This window comes from Scyliorhinus torazame, chromosome 10, assembly GCF_047496885.1.
Source record: "Scyliorhinus torazame isolate Kashiwa2021f chromosome 10, sScyTor2.1, whole genome shotgun sequence".
Lineage (NCBI taxonomy): Eukaryota > Metazoa > Chordata > Chondrichthyes > Carcharhiniformes > Scyliorhinidae > Scyliorhinus > Scyliorhinus torazame.
The window spans coordinates 156123604-156142082 of record NC_092716.1 but is presented as its reverse complement, the minus strand read 5'-3'; the positions used below and the strand labels follow the sequence as shown (position 1 = coordinate 156142082).

The window sequence follows — 18479 nt, the reverse complement described above, 5'->3', positions numbered from 1 at the left end:
CGACTCTGGACACCATGAAGTATCAGTAGATGTGACCAGCGAACAGTTATTGTGGAGACAACGTCTCATCTTCACATTGAGGATACCCGCCATCGTGTTGTGTGGCACTACCACCGTGCTAAATGGGACAGACTTCGAACAGATCTAGCAACTCAAGACTGGGGAACCATGAGGCGCTGTGGGCCATCAGCAGCAGAATTGTATTCAACCACAACCTGCAACCTCGTGGCCCGGCATATCTCCCACTCTACCATTACCACCAAGCCAGGGGATCAACTCTGGTTCAATGAAGAGTGCAGGGGAGCATGTCAGGATTAACATCAGGCTTACTGAAAATGAAGTGTCGACCTGGTGAAGTTACAATAGGACTACTTGTGAGCCAAACAGCATAAGCAGTAAGTAATAGACAGAGCTGAGCGAGTCCACAATGAATGCATCAGATCTAGAACAAAGAACAAGGAAAATTACAGCACAGGAACAGGCCCTTCGGCCCTCCCAGCCTGCGCCAATCCAGATCCTTTATCTAAACCTGTCACCTATTTTCCAAGGATCTACTTCCCTCTGTTCCCCGCCCGTTCATATATCTGTCTAGATGCATCTTAAATTATGCTATCGTGCCCACCTCTACCACCTCCGCTGGCAAAGCATTCCAGGCACCCACCACCCTCTGCGTAAAAAACTTTCCACGCACATCTCCCTTAAACTTTCCCCCTCTCACCTTGAAATCGTAACCCCTTGTAATTGACACCCCCACTCTTGGAAAAAGCTTGTTGCTATCCACCCTGTCCATACCTCTCTTAATTTTGTAGATCTCAATCAGGTCCCCCCCTCAACCTCCGTCTTTCCAACAAAAACAATCCTAATCTACTCAACCTTTCTTCATAGCTAGCACCCTCCATACCAGGCAACATCCTGGTGAACCTCCTCTGCACCCTCTCTAAAGCATCCACATCCTTCTGGTAATGAGGCAACCAGAACTGCACGCAGTATTCCAAATGTGGCCTAACCAAAGTCCTATACAACTGTAACATGACCTGCCGGATCTTGTACTCAATACCCTGTCCGATGAAGGCAAGCATGCTGTATACCTTCTTGACCACTCTATCGACCTGCGTTGCCACCTTCAGGGTACAATGGACCTGAACTCCCAGATCTCTCTGTACATCAATTTTCCCCAGGACTCTTCCATTGACCGTATAGTCCGCTCTTGAATTAGATCTTCCAAAATGCATCACCTCGCATTTGCCTGGATTGAACTCCATCTGCCATTTCTCTGCCCAACTCTCCCATCTATTTATATTTTGCTGCATTCTCTGACAGTCCTCCTCGCTATCTGCAACTCCACCAATCTTAGTATCATCTGCAAACTTGCTAATCAGGCCACCTATACTTTCGTCCAGATCATTTATGTATATCACAAACAACAGTGGTCCGAGCACGGATCCCTCTGGAACACCAGTAGTCACCTTGCTCCATTTTGAGACATTCCCTTCCACCACTACTCTCTGTCTCCTGTTGCCCAGCCAGTTCTTTATCCATCTAGCTAGTACACCCTGAACCCCATACGACTTCACTTTTTCCATCAACCTTCCATGGGAAACTTTATCAAACGCCTTACTGAAGTCCATGTATATGACATCTACAGCCCTTCCCTCATCTAAGCTCTGCAGTCCTGCCACACCCAGCCGTGAATTGTGGTGGACAATTAAACAACTCACTGGAGGGGGAGGCTCCACAAATATCCCCATCCTCAAAGATGGAGGAGCCTTGCACATATGTACAAAAGATGAGACTGAGGCATTCGCAACAATCTTCAGCCAGAAGTGCCGAGTGGATAATCAAGCTCGGTCTCCTCTGGAGGTCCCCAGCATCACAGATGTCAGTCTTCAGCCAGTACAATTCACTCCACGAGATGACAAGAAATGGTTGAAGACACTAGATACTGCAAAGGATTTGGGCCCTGACAATATCCTGGCAATAATACTGAAGACTTGTGCTCCAGAACTGGCCGCACCCGTAGCCAAGCTGTTCCAGTACAGCTACAACTCTAGCATTTACCCGGCAATGTGGAAAATTGCCCAGGTGTGTTGTACACAAGAAACAGGACAAACCCAACCCAGCCAATTACCACCCTATCAGTCTACTCTCCATCATCAGCAAAGTGATGGAAGGAGTCATCAACTGTGCTATCAAGTGGCACTTACTCAGCAATAACCTGCTCACGGACGCTCAGTTTGGGTTCTGCCAGGGTCACTCAGCTTCTGGCCTCATTCCAGCCTTGGTTCAAACATGGACAAAAGGGACGAGGTGAGAGTGACTGCCCATGAAATCAAGTTGGCATTTGACTGGGTATGACATCAAGGAGCCCTTGCAAAACTGGAGTCAATGGAACCAGGGGGGAAACTCTCCGCTGGTTGGAGTCATACCTGGCACAAAGATGTTCATAGTTGTTGCAGGTCAATCATCTCAACTCCAGGACATCACTTCAGGAGTTCCTCAGGAGTGTCCTAGGCCTGACCATATTCAACTGCTTTGGCAATGACCTCCCTTCCATCATAAGGTCAGAAGTGGAGATGTTTGCCACTGACTGCACAATGTTCAGCACCATTCTCGACTCAATATCCAGGCTTGTGCTGACAAGTGGCAAGTTACATTCGTGCCACACAAGTGCCAGGCAATGACCATCTCCTACAAGAGAGGATCTAACCAATGCCCTTGACAGTCAATGGCATTACCATCGCTGAAACCCCCACAATCAACATCACAAACTGAACTTGACTAGCCATATTAATACTGTAGCTTCCAGGGCAGGTCAAAGGCTAGGAATCCTAAAGAGAGTAACTCACCTCTTGACCCCACTAAAGTCTGCCCACCATCTACAAGTCACAAGTCAGGAGTTTAATGGAATGCTCTCCACTTGCATGGATGAGTTCAACAACACTCAAGAAGCTCGATACCATCCAGGACAAAGCAGCCCTCTTGATTGCTACCCCTTCCACAAACATTCAAACCCCCCACCACTGACGAACAGTGGCAGCCGTGTGTACCATCTACAAGATGCACTGCAGTAACTCGCCAAGGTTCCTTAGACAGCACCTTCCAAACCCAGATACCTGGGAACCCCACCACCTGGAGGTCCCCCTCCAAGTCACTCACCACCCTGACTTGGAAATACACCGCCGTTCCTTCGCTGTTGCTGGGGTAACATCCTGGAACTCCCTCCCTAATAGCACAGTGGGTGTACCTACACCTCAAGTAATGTAGCGGTTCAAGGCGGCAACTCACCATCACCTTCTGAAGGGCAACTAGGGACGGGCAATAAATGCTGGCCTAGTTAGCGACGTCCACATCCTGTAAATGAATATTTTTAAAAGGGAGCAGAAGTATGCCATTCAGCCCCTTGAGCCTGCTCCACCATTCAATAAGATCACGGTGATCTGGTTGTGTTTCAAATTCCGCATTTCCATCTACCCCTAATAACCTTTAATTCCTTTCCCTGACAGAATCTACCTCCCTCCCTCCTTAAAAATGTTCAATGACCTCGCCTCCACCGACTTCTGAGGCAAAGAGTTCCAAAGGCACACAACCCTCTGAGCACCATACGTACAGTGACCTGGGTATCAAAACAGTAAAACCACTGCAGTAGAATCTGGCATCTTCCCTTTTGCTTGGCATCAGCTTCGGGTGGCTGACTCTGGTCAGACGTATTCCTGGAAGTTTCACCACCTGACCCTCTGCCCTTACTCTATTGGTTGTCTGACATGACCACTGTCACAGGTCTCCTGCCACCTCCCTCTGGCAACTGGAAAGCAAACCCATTCTTTGCTAGGTTGACTGGGGCTGGTTTAGCACACAGCTAAATTGCTGGCTTTGAAAGCAGACCAAGGCAGGCTAGCAGCACGGTTCAATTCCTGTACCAGCCTCCCCGAACAGGCACTGGAATGTGGCGACTAGGGGCTTTTCACAGTAACTTCATTGAAGCTTACTTATGACAATAAGCAATTTTCTTTCTAGCTGATTGGGCATTATCCTGACTCTCATTCAAGTACACTTGCAACTAATGAGCACAAGTGTTCAAAGAAAATTAAAATAAAAACATCTTGATATTTTTCTCCTGGGGTATTTGCAGATGTACACTGGAGTTTACCTCCAATTCTTGAAGACTCCAGATCAAGCTAGGAGGATTGGCAATCCTGGCGGAGTACTAAACTGAAAATGTAAAGATGAAGGAAGCTGTGCTAGAACAGTGTGAAATAAATCACTCCATCAGAAATGTTTAACATTGGGAATTATTCAGACACGCGAACAGTACAAAATGCTGAAAGTTGGTTTCCATAGAATTTACAGTGCAGAAGGAGGCCATTCGGCCCATCGAGTCTGCACCAGCTCTTGGAAAGAGCACCCTACCCAAGGTTAGCACCTCCACCCTAATCACCATAACCCAGTAACCTCACCTAACACTAAGGGCAATTTTGGACACTAAGGGCAATTTATCATGGCCAATCCACCTAACGTGCACATCTTTGGACTGTGGGAGGAAACCGGAGCACCCGGAGGAAACCCACACACACACGGGGAGAACGTGCAGACTCCACACAGACAGTGACCCAAGCCGGAATCAAACCTGGGACCCTGGCGCTGTGAAGCAATTGTGCTCTCCACAATGCTACCGTGCTGCCCTGAAGGTTCAAGTGTGGGACTGTGGACGCCTCATAAATTAACAGACTTGTCCATCCTTGACCTTTCAGCTCCTTGAAGTGAAACAAGTTAAATATATTCCCCAGTAATACAACATCAATCACTGCTAGGTAATAGCACAAAAGACAAAGTTATCTCTCCTCTTGGTGCTTCTGTACCAGTCTTCCAGGAGAGGCCATGCTGTGACATTTTCATTTGCCAAATACCTGCCCTTACACCCTGTCCATCTGAGGTTGCCAATATAGTGAGAAATGCAATGGTGTGGACTTGTTCCCCAAGGAATTATATAGAGACAACATAAGTGTTCATCCCTTCAGAATCATATCAAACCAAGATCTCTGCAATCTAGGAGAGGTGCTATATAATAAAGCTATCTTCTTTTAATTCATTCACTAGATATGGGCATCACTGGCTGGGTCAGCATTTGTTGTCCATCCCTATTTGCCCTTGAACTGAGTGGTTTGCAAAGCGATTTAAAAGTCAACCAAATGATTGTGGATCTGGAGTCACAAGTAGGCCAGACCAGGGTAAGGATCACAGATTTCCTTCAGTGAACAAGATAGGTCTTTATGACTTCATGGTCATCACTGGACTTTTAATTCCAAATTTTATTTTAGATTGGATTCAATTTCCACCATTTGCTATGGTGGGATTCAATCCCACGTCCCCAGAGCATTACTCTGGGTCTCGGGGTTGCTAGTCCAGCGATAATACCCTAAACCACCTCCGCACTGAGCACATGTTCAGCAGTTCCTATTACAGAGTTTGGGCAAATGGATCTTGCCCCCAGCAATGTTTAGTAGTTTCTGAGTTATTTGACAACAACTGCACCTTCTCAATGCTGACTAAGAGAAACAGTCTCAATGTAAATGAGACTTAAAGGGGAATTCTTGATGTCTCCATTATATTTAATTAATTATAATTTAAAATGAAACTGCTGTACTAGGCAAGCAACATAGTATGATAAAGAGTGAAACCAGGAAAGGGCTCAGAATTGATGTCTCCATGGCCTGGGGCAGAGGTGTGCAAATCATTGAAGGAGGCAGGGCAGGTTGAAAATGTGTTTAAGAGAGCTTACAGGATCCTGGACTTTATAAATAGGGCTGCAGAGTACGAAAGCAAGTAAATTGTGATAAACCTGTTGAACAACATGAGTTTGGCTTCGACTGGTGTATTGTGTTGTAAGGTTTTCGGGCAATTCGGCCCTTTTGGAGAAACTCAGAGACTGTAAACTGACTTTCCAGCCAAGGGAACAGAACCAGTTTTCCCAGCAGGCTTGGCCCGCTGAGCTGAGTGGGGACATAAGCACATAAATATTTACAAACACCCCCCTAGGAGCTACAAGGAAGAAGGAGCCAGACAACAAGATAACATCAAGACACAGACAAAGGGGCACGGGAATACACAGGAGGCTTGCATGCAAGCAGGACAATGGGATGGTCATAGCCCCATGCAAATGTAAATGACCTGGCCTCCACCAGAGCAGAATCCAATCAACACCCCATCAACATAGCAGCATCTCCGGAGCAGATGGAAGTCTTTGAAAATCTTCAAGGGAGCTCAACCTCGTTATCTCAAAAAACAGACTGGAGGCGGACCTAGGGGAGGTACTCCCATCTCGACAGCTCTGACCGGCTCAAAGGGGGCGGGACCAGCGGGAACTTTAAAACTTACCTTTTCAATGCAAAAGGGGCTGGCCGATCACAGGACAAAGCCAGGTAAAACAATATAAAAGGGGCTGTGTTTTCGATTGGGGGGCTCTCTTCGTTCCTGGCTCGACCTCTGCACCCCTGACTTGACCTCTGCAGCCTGTGACCGTAAGTAACCCGCAGCAGCTTGCGAAGCTCCCTTGATTTTAATAGTGGTTGAGGCTTTGGGGAAGGGAACTTGTTTTGTGCCTTGTGATTTTGCTAAAACCTGTGTAACCGTAAGAATTTTCGTTGTGTCCGCTATATTACCTTTTGAATAGACTTAGTTGTATTAGAGCATAAGATTTTATTGTGTTTCTTCTGTTGATGATTTTGACCTGGGTTTTACAATAAACCTTGATTTGATGCTAATTGGAGTCGTTTAAATTCTTCAATCCTTCACCAGCGATCTCTGACCAAGTCATTGTTAAAAATACTCCTCACCTTAATTCCGGGTTCAAGAATCGAGGGTCGTCTTGAGCGATTCACTCAGGACAGACTGCTGGTTAGGAAATAAACAGCAGTGTCCTATTCTCTCTCTTGGGAAAGCTACTCTAGTGGAGTAGGAACCGGGTGGGGGTTGTACCACCGGCAAGAGAGAGAATCACCTGGGTATTGGTAGGGGTCTGGAGATCTGTGTGATATAAGTCTCAGGCTGTCGGTTAGGAATAAACGGCAGGCTTGAATCAGTGCTCTCTTCAGTGGAAGTGTCCCAGTGCGACATCCCCTGGCCTCTGAAGTTTCAGTGCCAGCTGGAGAGAGACACACACAGACATCCAAACCCCAGATATCGGCCCAGTAGTGGAGTAGCGGAGATGGCACCCTCTACAGTGTCCAGTTCTGGGAATAACACTTGAGGAAATATGTGAAAGGAGATGAGAGAGTGTAGAAAAGATTCAGGTTAATGGATCCAGAGATGAGAATCGGTTAGGTAGACAGATTGAAGACGTTGGGACTGTTAACCCTGGAGAAGAGAAGGTTGAGGGGGGATTAAATTGAGGTCATAAAAATCATAAAGGGTCTGGGAAGAATAGAGGGAGAACCAGAGAGCATCAATTTGATGATTGGCAAGAGAAGCAACAACACGAGGAAAAACTTGTTTATGCAGTGTGTCATTTGCATCTGGAATGCACTGTTGTGTGGTGGGGGCAAATTCAACGTGTCTTTCAAAAGGGAATTGGATCAGTATCAGCAGAGGATCAATTTGCAGGGCAATGGGGGAAAATAGTGGAGTGACACACGTGAATTGCTCTTCCAGAGAACCAGCAGAGACAGGATGGGCCCTCCTTCTACCTGGTAAGCATTCTAAGATTCCACGGATTGGATTTTATGTGCGAGGCGGGAGCCTCACTCCTCGCCTCCGAGTGCAAATATCAGGGGCAAGCCCTACAGCGCATTGCTGGCTCACCCCAAAGCCATTTAATGGCTGCCGGGCTGTTCATTGGCCCGAGACGAGCCTTCCATCTCCTTCGGAGAAGAAGTCCCACCTCCAACAGCTTCTGGCTAAATCAATTGGCTGGCAACTCACTTGTCCCATCTGTGGGTGGCCAATTGTGGTACCCTCAATAACGACGCTTAGAGTGTAAACGGTAAAGAAGACTTTAATAAACTAAGAACTAGGCTGGTGCCGAGACGGGTGCTAACAGCTACACCGCCCACAAGGCGGCCCTATATATACGGCTCCCAGATGGGCGGAGCCGGAGGCGTAGTTCCCCAAGGTACCCAGCCCGGTCTCAAAGGGGACATCACCTTACATGATGACAAGGGTACAGTGTTACAGTAACCGTTCAGTACATTCACCCCCTGTTTAAAAAAGAGTCCGGCGGGGGTGAAGTGCTATATAAGTCCATCTGTCTCGGTGGCCGAATCGTCCTCATCGATCTCCTCAGTTCGGGCGGTGGTGCGGCGGACACTGACGTCTTGGTTGAGGGTATGTCCGGGAGCACGGCGGTCGGAGCTTCGGTCCGGGTCGGGGCAGGGGAATGGGGTGCAGGGAGAATAGGCGGGGCCGGGGGTAGCGGTGCCGGCACCGGCGGGGTGTGTAAAGGGAGGGCGCTAGGGGGCGCACGCGGTAGGTGCTCACTAACGGGGAGTGGTGCCGGAAGGGGGGGGTGTTGTAGGGGGTGCCGGGTCCTGCAGGGGAGCGGTGCGGGAAGGGGGGTCTGTAGTGGGGAATCCAGCGGGTGCCAGATCCCGGAGGGAAACCGTATCTTGCCTGCCGTCGGGGTACTCGACGTAGGCGTAACTGGGGTTGGCGTGGAGTAATCGGACCTTTTCGATCGGGGGTCCGTTTTATGGCTCCTCGTGTGCCTCCGGAGAAGAACAGGTCCCAGAGCCGTCAGCCAAGGTGAAAGCGAGACTCCGGAGGTAGACTTCCTGGGGAAGACAAACAATCAGTTGTGAGGGGTCACATTCGTGGCCGTGCAGAGGAGCGACCTAATGGAGTGTAGGGAATCGGGCAGGACCTCCTGCCAGCGGGTAGTTGGGAGACGTCTTGACCGTAGCCTTCCACACTGTCGCGTTCTCCCTCTCCACTTGCCCGTTTCCCCGCGGGTTATAACTTGTCGTTCTGCTCGAGGCGATGCCTTTGCTGAGCAGATACTGACGCAGTTCATCGCTCATGAATGATGTACCCCGGTCGCTGTGGATATAAGTGGGGAAACCGAACAGAGTGAAGATGCTGTGCAGTGCCTTTATCACGGTGGCTGAGGTCATGTCGGGGCAGGGAATGGCGAATGCGAAGCGGGAGAACTCATCGATAACGGTGAGGAAATAGGCATTACGATTGGTGGACGGGAGGGGCCCCTTGAAGTCCACGCTCAGTCGCTCAAAGGGCCCCGAGGCCTTCACGAGCCAAACCTTGTCTGGCCGGTAGAAGTGCGGTTTGCACTCCACACAGATCTGGCAGGCCCTGATCATGGCCTTGACCTCCTTGGTTGAGTAAGGTAGGTTGTAGGACCTGATAAAATGGACGAGCCGGGTAACCCCCGGGTGGCAGAGGTCATTGTGGATGGCTTGCAGGCGGTCGTCTGCAGGGCATCTGGGGGCTCGTTGAGCTCCCCTGGACGATACTTGATATCGTACGTGGAGGAGGAGAGTTCGATCATCCACCTCAAAATTTTATTGGTTTTTATTTGCGTGTTTTCGAACATATAGGCGACCGACCGTTGGTCGGTGACGAGGGTGAACCTCCTACCGGCTAGGAAGTCCTTCCAGCGCCGCACAGCCTCCACAATGGCTTGTGCCTCCTTCTCGACTGCAGAGTGTCGAACCTTGGAGGCGGTGAGGGTCGGGAGAAGAACGCAACTGGTCTGTCTGCCTGATTGAGGGTAGCAGCCAGGGCGATGTCTGATGCATCGCTCTCTACCTGGAAGGGGATAGTTTCGTCCAGCGTGCGCATAGCGGCCTTGACGATATCGGCCTTGATGCGGTTGAAGGCCAATCAAGCCTCAGCCGAGAGGGGAAAGGTGGTGATCTTTATGAGTGGGCGGGCTTTGTTTGAGGGACCGTTTGAGGGCCTTGAGGCTGCGGGGGAGGGGGAGTTCCTTAAGGGGGTGCATGCGGTCGGGGTCAGGACCTAGGACCCCGTTTTCCATGACATAGCCGAGGATGGCTAGCCGGGTTGTGTGCAAAACGCATTTTCCTTCATTATAGGTCAGGTTAAGGGCTCGGGCAGTCTGGAGGAACTTTTCGAGGTTTGCGTCATGGTCCTGCTGGTCATAGCCACAGCTGGTGACATTGTCCAAGTACGGGTATGTAGCCCGCAAACTGTACTGGTCCACCATTTGATCCATCGCCCTTTGAAAGACGGAGACCCCATTTGTGACGCCGAAGGGGACCCTGAGGAAGTGGAAGAGCTGGCCGGCTGCTTCGAAGGCATATAGGGGCGGTCTTTTGGTCAGATAGGGAGCTGGTGGTACGCGGATTTGAGGTCGACCGTGGAAAATACTCGGTATTGGGCGATCCGATTTACCATTTCCGCGATGCGAGGAAAGGGGTACGCATCAAGCTGCGTGAATCGGTTTATGGTCTGGCTATAATCCACGACCATCCGTTTCTTATCCCCGGACCGGACTACCACCACTTGTGCTCTTCAAGGGCTGTTGCGAGCCTCAATGACCCTCTCTCCCAGTAAACGATGGACATCTGTCTTGATGAAAGTCATATCTTGGGCACTGTACCACCGGCTCCTGGTGGCGACGGGCTTACAGTCGGGTGTGCAGTTCGCGAATAGCGAGGGGGGGGTGACGTCGCAATGCAGCATACTGTGAAGGGGGGGGTCCGCCGAACTTCAGTGTCAGGCTTCGGTGGCTGCACTGGAAATCCAGTCCGAGCAGCAGGGGGGCACAGAGGTGGGGAAGGATATAAAATTTGAAACGGGTGTACTTGGCGCCCTGGATCGAGAGATCCGCGATACACTACCCCTTGATTTGTACCGAGTGGGACCCTGATGCGAGGGCTATGGTTTGGGATGTGGGATGGGTGCGCAGCGAGCAGCGCCTTACCGTTTCAGGATGGATAAAGCTCTCCGCGCTCCCAGAGTCGAAGAGGCATGCAGTGTCGCGCCCGTTGACCTGGACCTGCATCATAGAGTTCTGCAGGTGTTTTGGCCGAGTTTGGTCGAGGGTGATCGCTCCCACTCGCGGGTAGTCGGAGTCCTCAGCCGAGTCGGACTCGTAAAATGGTCGCCGCCGTCGGCTGCGCGTGTTGGGTCGAGAAGATGGCCGCCGACAAGATGGCCGCTCCCATGATTTGCACGAGGCTGATGACGCGTCAGAAGGGGGTGTGTTGGGTCAGTGCGCAGCCGCATTGCGAGCCTGTGGGCCTGAGAGCCTGATTTTCGGGCCGGCTGTTCTTTGTTCTTCTGGCCCCTGGGTCTGGCCAGGCAGACCCTCGCAAAATGCCCCTTCTTCCCACAGTCGCTGCAGATCGCGGAGCGGGCTGGGCAGCGTGGGCGTGGGTGCTGGCCCTGCCCGCAGAAGTAGCACGGTGTGCCCCCATAATGAGCGGGTCGCCGCGTGGCGCAGGCCTGTAATATGGCTGAGTCTGAGGAAGTCCGGGGGGTACGTACCCAAGTTATATCAGGCCACCTCCAGCGAGGAGGCGAGCGTTAGCGTGTCCTGGAGGTCTTTTGCCCCGTTTTCGAGCAGCCGCTGCCGGATGTAGGTCGCGTGGATGCCGGACACGAAAGCGTCTCTGATGTGCAGGTTCATATGGGTTTCCCCTGTCACATCCTGGTGGTCACAGTCCCTGGCAAGCGCGGTGAGTTTTTGGACGAATTCGTCTAGCGATTCCCCCGAGCGCTGCCGGTATGTAGAGAGCAGATGCCTGGCGTGCACCTCGTTGATAGGCTTGACGAACCGCTTGCGGAGTAGCTCGACCACCTCTTCATAAGTCATCGCCTTTTTGAGCGTGGCAGAGATTCTGTGACTCACCTGGGCGTGGAGTAGACGCAGCTTGCGCGGCCCCAGGATGGGAGTCTCTGCGGAGTCCAGGTAGGCCTCGAAGCATCGGAGCCGGTATTTAAAAATTTCCTTTGCCTCTGGTGTCCGTGCTTCCAGGTTGAGCTTCTCTGGTTTTAGCCCTGCGTCCATCTTCCTGTAGTTTAGTTTATTAAATTGTGGTATCCTCAATAACGACGCTTACAGTGTAAACGGTAAAGAAGGCTTTAATAAACTAAGAACTAGACTGGTGCCGAGACGTGTGCTAACTGCTGCACTGCCCACAAGGCGGCCCCTTATATATGGCTCCCAGATGGGCGGAGCCGGAGGCGGAGTTCCCGAGGGTTCCAAGGCCGGTCATCACCTTACATGATGACAAGGATACAGTGTTACAGTAACCGTTCATCACACCAATGCTAGGAAAACAGCCAGTTCCAAAGAGGACTTTCAGCAATGTAGCCCAGGCTTTAAGGTAAGTCTGGAGTCTAACAGGTGCCTCCAGTAAGCACCCCTCCCCCACCCCGACCAGCTACAGGCTCAATCAGTGAAACATGTTACACTGGAGGTCTCCCGTGGTCATAATCTCAGAGAGGACAGGAGGAGGCTCTGAAGTGGTCATTCATTGGTCATTTAATTACCTCAATTGGCCAATGGATGGAAGGGTTTTCGGGGGGGGGGGGGGGGAGTGGGGACATGGGGCGTTGTTGCATGGATGGGAATTGGCTGGAATTTCTACAAATGTAAATATGCTCTCCGCAACCTCGCTTGTTAGAAACCTCCAGCAGTCTGGGGTGGACTGGGCAGTATGGGTACTATAGGTGGAAATGTTCCTTGCTTGTCAATGTAGCATGTTTAGTATGGATGATGGTGTAAAGCCTATCATCAACTGGATAACATCAGAGCAGCAAGCTATGATGGACTAGGTGGTGTAAAGTCTCAAAATGACAGTTTGTGATAGCAGGAAATATAACGGGTCGAGTTGTGTATAATGTTGGTCGTGCATTAATTAGAAAGTAAAAGGGTGGTATAAAGCTTGAAATGGTAGATGGGCGGGTAGAGTAGAGGCAAGGAGTACATACAGAAAATCATTTTGGTAAGGGTTAAAGTTTAAATAAATCCCATGTATGCCAACAGAAAGGATCAGTGTATTTTTAAATGAAGCAGTGTTTGGAGTCGCTGCCCCATCGATCACAACATGACACGGAGCACAAAGAGGACCTTTCACAGTGCTCATATCCAATACATTTTCCCTCATTATCCCACTTCATAGGGGTGTACATCGAAGTCCTACTTATGAGCTTCACCAGGTATGTTTCTCAAAAGATACATTTCATGAGACTAATGAGCCATTGCTATAATTACCATAGCTTCATGTGCACAGGAGAGTCAGACACAAATTCAGAAATGTCATTCAGAATTTTCTATTCCTTTACCTCCAGCACCCCCGCTCCCCCCCCCCCCCCCTCCACCCACCCACCACCACCACCACCACCCTGTGCAAGTATTCCCAACCCCCATCTCGACTTCCTTCAGTCTTTTCCATTTCTCACTCCTCTTCCAGGAGCCTCCTCAAAATGCACCATTTGACCAGACTTTTGTTTATCCCTCCTACCATTTCCTCCTTTGCCCTGGTATCTATTTTATTGCTTGCACCTCCCTCTGTGTGAAGCTGTTTCGGATACTATTTAGGTTAAAGGCACTATATAAATGCAAATTGTTGTTGATAGCAAGAGAGGGAAGAGCAACCACTTACAATGCATACTGACAGGCACACATATAAACACATGGACAGAAAGACAGAGAAAAAACACACACAGAAACTACACACAGGTTGGTAAAACCATTTAGATAGTCAATATGTATATCTATAGATCATTTATAAATGTACACAAACATGGACAAACGTACACAGAGAAACAGACAGAAAAACACACACAAATACAAAAATACAGATATCTACAAATGACAAAAGAGCAGGAACATGTGTATGTTGAAATGTGGAGCTCTTTATTCAGATTCGACTTTGTGACAGATTTCAGGTACATTTGGCTATGAAAAAACCAAGAACAAAGGTAGCACAGTGGCACAGTGATTGGCACTGCTACCTCACAGCGCCTAGGACCCAGGTTCGATTCCAGCCTAGGGTGACTGTGTGGAGTTTACATCGTCTTCCCGTGTCTGTGTGGGTTTCCTGCGAATGCTCCAGTTTCCTCCCACAGTCCAAAGATGTACAGGTTCAGTGGTTTGGCCATGTTAAATTGCACCATAGTGTCCAATGATATGCAGGTTAGGTGGATTGGCAATGATCAACGTGTGGGATTACAGTGATAGAGTGGGGGTGTGGGCCTAGATAGAGTTCTTTTTTGGAGGGTCGGTGCAGACTTGATGGGCCTCTTTCTACACTGTAGGGATTCTATGCATTCTATGAACATACAACAGGAACAAACCAGGTTACGCACATCAGAAACAATCCAGGGAACATACCAGGAATAATACCAGGACCACTAGGAGCAAACCAGAAACAAACAAGGAAGCATGCCGGGAACACATCAGAAAAAAAATGAACAGGAATACACCAGGAACACATACCAAGAACAAACCAGGAACAGATCTGGAACAGACCAGGAACAAACCAATGAAAACCAGGAACATACCTGCAACAGACCAGGAACAAACCAGGAACAGATCAGGAAACAATCAGGGACACATGCCAGGAACAAACCAGGAGGAAACAAGGAACAATCCAGGATCAAACATGAACTAACTAGGGACACACACCAGGAACACACACCAGGGCACACACACACCACCATGGATACACACATCATAAATAACTGAATACATATCAAAGAAAAGCCGGGACACAGCACAAACGAGGAACCAGTTATGAATAAACTGGGAAACAAAACAAGAATATACAGAGAAGCAACTGGGAAATAAGACAAGTGCACAACATGACCAAACTGAGAACACAGCAGAAGTATATGATAAATAAATAAAGAATTTAGATAACTAATTCTGGAATTCCCAAATATTTTATAGTTGAATTACTTTTGCCGTGTAGCCAGTTTCCAATATGAGCGAATGTACCAACTAATTTGTGCATATTCAGGTCAATGAGATAAGCTAACACTAGACCTGGTTTTGTGTTGATTCAGGGATAAATATTGATCTAGACACAGAATTTCCCTGATTTTGTTTTGAAAGGTGGCACAGGATCATATGCATCCACCTTGAGAGGATACAGATCCTTGGTTTAATACCTCATCCTCAGCAACTCTCAGTACTAAACGGAAGTGGAAGCCTAGATCATGCACTCAAGTCTCTGAACTAGAGGGACATGTAATCACAGCCTACTCACTCAGAGAAGAGGGTGTTATTGAGTTGAACAACCTGGGACACAACACAGGAACCTGTAAACAAACCAAGAACCAGAACCAAAATAGGAACATTCCCAAGAATAAACTTGAAGCACACCAAGACTAAACCAGGAAGTGGACCAGCATGCAGTGAAAGCAAATCAGGCAAATACAGGGTAAAAGAAGAGTGAGTAATTCCCTGACAACAAACTCGGGGAAACCAAAGGAACAAAATGGGAAGAAAATGGGAGCACACAAAACATAAACCAGGAACAAAGCCAGAAGGAACCAGGACAGAACTGGAAAACACTTAAGAAGAAGAAAGGAATAAATTCAGGAACAAACAAATGAGGACATAGCTGGAACAGAGAACAAGCAAAGTTCCTTTGTGACTGTTAACATGGGAGGAAAAGAGATATGAGAATTTGGGGACAGTTCCGTAGAACTGTCAGGTCTAATGATCGATAAGACATCCATCATGAGTATAACATCTATTCTATCTACTACTTATGCCTGTATGAGTTCTATAGATTATTGAAGAGTGGAGATACATTATATCAATCTGACTACAATAGATGCACCGAGATAGGAACTGTATTGATGTATTTCAAGGTGCAAACTATTAGGCATATAGTGTAGCTTATATAACAAACTATGAACATTTGTTAATTCATTGCAAAGTATTATATCATACAATATTGAATTTGTCTGGATTTGTCATGTCTTTTTCTTAATGTACAATATTACAAACTATGGATATTCATTAATTCAGTGCAAAGTATTATATAGTACAGTACTGAATTTGTATGGAGTTTTCATGTGTCTTATCCTTAATAAACTATATTACAATATAGATAGTAATGTTATGCTATGTAGAATAGTATAGGCTATATGGTATAGCTCCACATGTGCATGTATTTTAAATGCAATTGACACCAAACTGCCCCATAGATTAAATGAGAACAAATGAATTGTGCCTAGTCACTCTAATGGGACTCAACTGTCCTTCACTCACTCTACTGCTACTGGACTGTGCCCACTCACTGGAGTGGAACTGAACTGCCTCTACACACTCTAATAGACCTGCACTGTCCCTCTCTCATTCTAATGGGGCTGAGCTGTCCTCTTTTGCTCCACTGGGGCCTGACTCCAACCCACCAGCATGTCCACACAGTTTCCTTTAATTAAACATTTGTTCATTAACCTTTCCTCAATATATATTCCAAATGTAGGTGTTCAGTGCTATAATTCTTAACGCACTTTTAAATTGCAACATGTCTGTTGTAATTGGAATTCCAGCTTTGTATTTGTTATACAAGCTATCCGTTCAATGAGCCTGTTTTCTGAGCTATGTTCCGTATCTAATACAGCACAATTCCACCCCCCCCACCCCCCGACTGAGTTGAATATCCTGCAGTCGGGTACATTATAGTACAGCTGGTTTCCCTTCAAAGTAGACAATTAAACCCACTATGATCTGCATCAACCCAGATACATTATTATAGTTGAAGATAACACAAATATTATCAGCAACCATTTGGCATTTTACTTTGTCACGGTATGATTTAATTGTGAACCACAGAGAAAGAATGTGCCTGTGAGAGTGAATGTGGATGTGAATTTGTGTGCAAAAGTGTTATTGTGTTGTATGAATGATTTAGTGAGTGACTGTGTCGGTGTGAGTTTGTGTGTCTGTGAGGATATCTATGTCTGGGCACACCTGTGTGTCTATTTGTGTGGGGAAGTATTTTTGTGTTGCATGAGTTAGTGTGTGGAGTGTGAGTGATTCTAGGCAGTCACTCACACTATGTATGAAGATGCCTGTGCAAGTTTGTATCTGTATGTATGTTTGTGAATATCTTTGCATCTGTTTCTATTTGTGTCTGTGTTTATATGCATATTTCCTTTTGTGGCCTATATCTATGTGCTTCCATAGTCTGTATGTTTCTGCGTGTCAATATGAGCGTTTGTGCATGTGCTTCTGTGTCTATGTGCCTCTTTCTGTTGATGTCCGTGTAAATGTGTGCATGTCTGTAGATTTCTGTGTCCCTGCAGTTGTATGTGATTGTGTTTCTGTAATGTCTGTGTCTTTCTGTTTATTCCTTTACGCTTCTGTCTGTCTATATAGTGTGTGTTTGCATGTATCTGTGTGTGCCTGTGTGTGTTTCTGTGTCTGTGCACGCTGCTGTGTGTTTCAGTATGTATATGTGCACATGACTTGGAAGATGAAGTGGACAAAAAGTACGATATTTGTAGAGACGGAGACAGAGTGAAGCAGAACAGTGACCAGGCAAGGAGAAGTGCTCTGGTGAACTGGCAGCTCCCTAACAACATACCACATTGCTGAGAAAATCGGCTTCGTTCAAATCTTCCAAATCCACAAGGCTCGAAGCTGCGAAGAGTTTCTCAGCTCCAAAGTTATCCAGGATATCCATAGTGACTGAGGAACAGGAGGTGGAGGAAACTCCGGCGGGAGAATCAAGCGCTCGGATCTCCCAGATGTTGCAGCTCGGGGGCAATTGACTCTCGGGAGCCCAAGCTCTTTAAACTCTGCTCGCTGTCTTTTCCGGGGGCTGGATGGAGCTTCCCCTGCCTTCAGAGAGCTAAAAGGGCTGTTTGATCGCTGCCAGTGCCCGCTGATCGGTATCAGGCTCCCTCTACCAGAATGTGAGGGCGATCCCTGCCTCTCTGCGAGCTTTCTGGTTGTCTGTCTTTAATGTGTCAGTTCAGCACAGACCGCTTGGCAGCTGCAGATTCTGGACTCGATATCCACGCTCCTGTCTCTTGGCGACCTCTCTCTGTCTCGATCTCTCCTTGTGTGAACTCCATACGGTCTCACTCTGTCACTATCCAGTTCACACACTCCTCACAACACTTTCCCCAAGACATCACGTCACTCCCTCTCTCCAAAATTAACCCCTTGAGAACTCTCAGCAGCAGCAACATCAACTTAAAAAAATATAGGATTGCCCTCGGCAGATTTACCATATGCTTTGAGAGTACATGACGGTGATTTATTTGTGTTGTTGCAAAAATACACTTTATTTGTAAAATATCTGAAAGAATATTACAAACTTTTCAAAATGCCCATCACACAAAGTGCAATAATATTCATGTTCTCTACATACATCATCTGAGGTGCAATACAGTCAAAGAGACATCACGGACATTTCAAAATGGTCGTTTTAAAAGGTGCAGTAGTATTTGAGTTGTCTATAGAGATCAAGTTGCACTTTGAGGTGCCTGATGGTCTATTACCTTACAGTGTCTACAGTCAGTGCTACTGAGGAGCA

At 47.8% G+C, this 18479-nt stretch overlaps 1 protein-coding gene across 1 annotated transcript in view; it reads right to left on the bottom strand.

Annotated features, from left to right (window-relative positions):
• The window catches only part of creb3l1 (cAMP responsive element binding protein 3-like 1), a 335084-nt gene extending 317025 nt beyond the window's left edge, over positions 1-18059 (bottom strand). Inside the window, exon 1 of the mRNA XM_072518858.1 lies at positions 17523-18059. Within this exon, the coding sequence (XP_072374959.1) occupies positions 17523-17621 (99 nt within the window). The 5' untranslated portion in view covers positions 17622-18059. The remainder of the gene's footprint in view (positions 1-17522) is intronic.
• Positions 18060-18479: the final 420 nt, after the last annotated feature.